This window comes from Cajanus cajan, chromosome 6 (assembly GCF_000230855.2).
Source record: "Cajanus cajan strain Asha chromosome 6, NIPB_CcT2T_4, whole genome shotgun sequence".
NCBI lineage: Eukaryota > Viridiplantae > Streptophyta > Magnoliopsida > Fabales > Fabaceae > Cajanus > Cajanus cajan.
In genome coordinates this window covers 23,082,135-23,087,896 of record NC_138522.1, presented here as the reverse complement: position 1 = coordinate 23,087,896, position 5,762 = coordinate 23,082,135, and the positions used below count along the sequence as shown (strand labels likewise).

Below are 5,762 nucleotides of genomic sequence, written 5' to 3'. Positions count from 1 at the left end.
CTTTCACACTGAGTTTTAACCCTCTTCTTGAGTATTCTGGGTTTTTTTGAGCAGTGCTCTACCTAGAAATCACTCGGAGAGTTGATCCGACGAAGTTCTTGAGTCACGAGCCATTTGCTTGAGTCTCGAACCTAGTCGAAGGGAAATCCTCCGGATTTCCATAGTTAAAATTTTATAGGAGGGAGCGAGCGGTCTTGTAGAGGGAGGGAACGCCAAAACGCTTCCCAATTTCTGTCAAGATATATAAGAAAGCACGCTTCAAAGGTTTATCTCTTTAAAGTCCCTTCTTTTACCGCTTTCTGTGTGTACATATTTAAACTGTCATCATGTAGATAGTTAATTTATAACTGCTTAGAATAAATAGGGGTAATTTAATAATTTCGCACTATTATTTTTAAATAATCTGTCATAGGGAACCCGAAAGGGGCGCTGTGGGGTGCTAACACCTTCCCCACGCGTAACCGACTCCCTTACCCGACTCTGGTTGTAATGACCGAAGTCGATTTTTGAATCGATTGCCCTAAACTTCTTTTTCCAATGTTTTGAGTAAAACATTGGTGGCGACTCCATGAACCCTTCCTTTTTATGAAAACCGCTAATCCATGGAGGGTCCCGCTTGGGATTAACATGGATTGGTGAGCCTTTTAATAAAATTGCTCGTTTGACGAGGTCTCAGTTTGAGAATAAGTCATTCTAGCAATCCATATTATTAAACAAATAAAAGAGTCCAACCATCCTTCGCGAATGCCGAAAGCCCGTTTCGGGCCGGTGGCGACAATTATATTATTCAACGCTCCTTCATTCATGCATAGCATATCATTTCAAATTTTACAGTACAGATTGTAAATATATTATTAAAATAAAGCAAGCACTCTTTTTTATAAAAGTAACCAGAATGTGCACTAGTCTAGGACCAGGACTAATAGTTCGAATGACCAATACTCTGCATCATCCTGGCAGTGTTAAGCAAGGTTCATTAAGGAGAACAAACACAAAGCACATACATCTAACTGAGCTAGCCATTATACCGCAGAATAAAACGAGGAAACGACAAGAGAAATATGAAATAAACTCACCCACAAATAAAATAATGGCCCCATTTGTGATTCTTCAAGTCGATTTCCTGCATGAAAAACACAGCCAATGAATATCAACAAAACAGAACAATTTTATTGACAAAAAATGAATAGCAAACAAACATTCTTAGAAGATATGTGTTATTAATACATCAATAAAGTTGTGCATCCTTGAGAAGAAATTTGAACGAATTCCCATTCATCTAAACATCTACTTTCTATAAATGACTACATGATCAGAGCGCTAAGTTAACAACAGCTCTAAAGAAATTACAAAAGAAAGATTTAAACAATGTTTCTATCTACAACATGGATATCTCAAGATCCAAAAATTCAGAACAATCTCCCAATAAAGGTGAAACCTGCATAGTCAGAAGAAGAGCCTCCACGATGCCTGCAAGCAATGATATATGGCTGGTTGTCTGTCCTCAATGCCAAGGTTCATTGATCCCCATGTCTAATGCCTCAAACTACCATCAAGCATGGATCTAGACATTAAAAAAAATTAGAATACTACATTATTTGATGGAGATGACAGGGAATCACTAAACAACCAAATGGAATGTGTCCAAAATGATAAAACCCTCCGTAACCAAATCACATGTCTGATCATTATCAGAAACTGATGACTAGGTTATATCAAATATAAAATTCAAATTTCCTAAACATATTTAAAGATAAACCTGTGGTTTAGTCATTTTACTTCTAAGTTGCATAAAAAATAATTTTCTACAAGTCCTACAGATGTATTATAGTATCACGAAAGAAAAAAGAGAGGAAAAGATGAGTTTTTCTAGAAGTATTACCTCTTTGGTTTCCCTGATTTCGTTGAAGCTTTAGCTTCTTGCGGAGTCATGGATCTTATCTTTGCTAATTCTAAGTTTATCTGAGATTTAGCAAGAATGTCAGTCTCATCCTTCTCAATTTTCATAGAGGCTTTCTGTCTCCCATCCAATAATAATAAGGATGGGTTTCTTCTTCAACTAAAAGTAAGATCTATAATAGAAACAACTTAATATCACTGCCACAAAATGAGAATCAAATGCAGAAAGCTTGTCAAGCTCACATAAAAACCAAATGTATAAAAACACTAAATCAAAACAATGGATTCCTGAAAATTATATTATAAAATCAAAACACACAAACTTTGTGCAAACTTATGCTCGAGTTTGCAGTTAAACAATGCATAGATGTATACCATAATCCTGACCAGTTACCCACAACAAGCATCTGTATGTAAGCAATAGTGCATAAAATTAAACATGAGCAATACGGTAAAAAATGAAAGAAGATAATATCAGACCAACCAAAAGATATGAAAGATACTGAATTACTGAAGAAGATGAAATGTATTATAGAGATAAAATCTACAATACCCATAGAGCACAGCTCCTGACCCACTACTAACAAAATTCCCCAAAACTGCCTACAACTCCCATTCCTTCTCTCTCTAAATGGGATTACACAAAAGCATAACATATGTAAACTATAATGTAAGTGTTTCTCTAGTCATCATCAAGTGTAACGGAGGAGATTGAATAAGCACCATCTTGTGAGGGGACAATATCTGCAACATAAAGAAAAATATTCAATTAGTAGCTAGTCATGTTATATTAAGTAGATAATAAAATAATAGTGTAAGGCAATTAAAAAAATTTATTACCTTGTTCAAATTTCTCAAGCTCCACAAAATCCTCTATTTCATTCAAGGACAATGGTGGAAGTGTTCCTTTGAGCCAATCTTGCGTGCAAATAAGTGCTTCCACCATTTGTGGTGTAAGAGAACTACGATATGCATCAAGAACTCTTCCTCCGCTACTAAAGGCAGATTCAGAGGCCACAGTAGAAACAAATATAGCAAGCAAATCTCTTGCCATGTTTAAAAGAATTGGAAATCGACCCGAATTTAGCTTCCACCAATTTAAAACATCCAAATCTCCTTGACTCTCTTCTAAGGCTTCCTCTAAGTATTTACTTAATTCAGATTTATGAGATCTAGTTGATTTGAAAAACTGGTTGTAGCCATAAGGATCGTCACTTGCTTCTTCATTGAGTCGAGCTTCTTGTGAGTTAGCTTCAAACTCAATTCTCCCACCATTATACTCTTCAAAAAGTAATCTTATACTTGATTCCACTTTGTCTTTCAAATTAGATGCCACAACACCATCAAAACTTTGATTAATCAACCAATGCATGAATTTTAACTTATATCTTGGATGCAACACAAGAGCAATCAATAATAACATGTTCAGTCGATCAGGATTTCCCCAATATTTATCATATTTCTTTTTCATGTTTTCAGCCATCATACTTATAATCACATCCTTGGAAGCACACATTTGCTTAATCTTTATTCTAATCCCGAAGGCTTCAAACATGTACATATTGCTAGTCACATAAGATGAACCAGAGATACGCATAGTAGCATCATAAAACAACTTTAAGAATGGTAAGATACCACTCACAAACTCCCAATCACCAAATGTAGGAACACCCTTCCCTTTTTCCAACTCTTCAATGTATTTTTTATCTTGCATCTCAAGCTCTTCAAATGCCTTTTGATGTTTTAATGCAGCTTCCAACATTAAGTATGTAGAATTCCACCTGGTTTCAACATCTAGGCAAACAAGCCCTTTAAATTCAATGTTTTGTTGCTCAACACATGCCTTGAATTTAGATAGCCTAGAAGGGGAAGATCTTACATATTTGATAGCGGCACGAATTCTCACAACAGCATCAATATTTTCTTTGAATCCATCTTTCACAATTAAATTAAGAATATGTGCACAACAACGCATGTGAACATAATCTCCCTTCATAACCAAACTGTTCCATGACATTAGCCTCTTCTTGAGATATTGGATTCCAACATCATTCGATGAGGCATTATCAACTGTTAAACTAAGGACCCGATTCAAACCCCAACTACTCAAGCAATGCTCAACTATCTTAGCCATAGTCTTTCCTGAGTGACTTATGACGACAAAAATTTAATATCTTCTTTTGCAACTTCCAGTTATTGTCGATGAAATGAGCTGTCAAACACATGTAACCTAGATTTTGACTTGAAGTCCACATGTCAGTGGTGAGGCAAACCCTATGACAGTGTCGAGAAAGAAACTTTTTTAGCTTTGCTTTTTCACTATCCCAAAGTTCCAAAGTATGACGTGCTAGGGTAGTGCGTGAGTAGATAGTAAGAGAGGGTGCTATAATGCTTAAAAATTCTCTCAAAGCTTCATGCTCAATATTTCGAAAGGGGAGTTCCATTGCTATGAAAATTTTGACCAATGCATTCCAACATGTTTCCTGGTCAATTTTAGGCCTAGCCAAGGAAGGAGAAGAAACAACATTTGTGGATGAATTTGACTTTTGCTTCTTTCTTGCTTCTTTATCTGGGTTATTTTGGCATCTACATAGATGAGCTCGCATTGCACTTGTTCCACTTTCAAATTTAATCAACCTATCACAATAGTTGCATTTAACTATCTTATCTTCATTGGATTCCTTAGTGAAATGATCCCATACTTTAGATCGATTTTTGCGTGAATCAAAACTACGAGGAGGTGGCATTCTACTTGTGTTAGAGACAGTAGTAGGTGGAGGAGAAACTAAATGATTTGTTGTCTCAAAGGGTAAAATGCCATCTTGATCAGCCATTGATTGATGTAGTTGTCTTGAAGATCTATAGATTGAACAGTAATAAATTTAATCATAATAACACATTAAAAAAACTCCTTCATAGACCTAAAATCCCTTCCTATGCACAAAATTTGTCAAGCAAAAAGACAATTTCCAACAAAAATAAGCAACTATCCACTTTAATTAAAATATCTAATCATATATTTTTATATCATGAAATAATTTGTTAAAACATTATTATAATCAAATACTCTTAATTAATCACCAATCAAATCGGAAATCTTATATTTTAAATTAAAATATCCACTTATACGGTTACCCTAAAAAAAAATCCTCACTCATACAACAAATTTTCAATTTTATTTCACTATCTAAATCATGCAAAATTAAAAATCCTAAGAAGAAGTATTCTCAGACCAAATTATCGACAACAGATTTACCCTCAAATAAAAATCTTCCATAACGGCATAATAAAAAAGGAAACAAATTTACAAAGATCATACAAAATTTCATCATCAAATCCCAATCAATCCTAATTAACGAAATTACAAAGAAACAATGTTTAAAATAAAATAGAAAGGCACTTAAAAAAAAACATAGAAAGGAGAAGAGCTTGAGAGAGAGAAAAGAAAGAAAGAAAAGTGTAAAAATAAGAAGAAAAAGAAAACAAGAAGCAAAAAAGAAGAGAAACACTATTACCAGCGAAAGATTCGAGAGTCTGAAAAAGATTGAATAAGCATGCACAATGAAATGTGTTACCCACCGGAATTGGCATCAAACCCACTACCTCCACTGGCCATCTATCAAAAGCGTGGCTGAGCAATGAAATGTGGTTTATTTGTTGTGCGTATGCGAGATAGAGTGAGTGAGAGAGCTGTTCCGCTTTCCGGTTTTAGTGAACCAAAGCTTTTTAAAAAAATAAGTTTAGTTTATTATAATTGGTTCCGGTTTTTTGTAAATAGTTTGGTTTGGTTTTAAATTCAATGCGGTTCTTTTGGTTATTTTGAACAACCCTAATTCACAATTCTCACTAAGAACTGTAGACCC

At 34.7% G+C, this 5,762-nt stretch overlaps 1 protein-coding gene and 1 long non-coding RNA gene across 2 annotated transcripts; both read right to left on the bottom strand.

Moving 5' to 3' along the window:
- Positions 1 to 1,247: 1,247 nt before the first annotated feature.
- On the bottom strand, positions 1,248 to 2,243 carry LOC145958850 (uncharacterized). The gene is made up of 2 exons (XR_014434404.1): positions 1,883 to 2,243; positions 1,248 to 1,564 (listed from the first exon to the last, which is right to left on the bottom strand). It is a non-coding gene; the product is annotated as an uncharacterized LOC145958850 (long non-coding RNA).
- A 338-nt stretch (positions 2,244 to 2,581) lies between these two features.
- Positions 2,582 to 4,733, bottom strand: LOC109793786 (zinc finger BED domain-containing protein RICESLEEPER 2). The gene is made up of 3 exons (XM_020353256.2): positions 4,130 to 4,733; positions 2,740 to 4,041; positions 2,582 to 2,643 (listed from the first exon to the last, which is right to left on the bottom strand). Exons 1-3 carry the CDS (start codon positions 4,731 to 4,733, stop codon positions 2,582 to 2,584), a joined length of 1,968 nt encoding a protein of 655 aa, XP_020208845.2.
- Between the last annotated feature and the right edge of the window lie 1,029 nt (positions 4,734 to 5,762).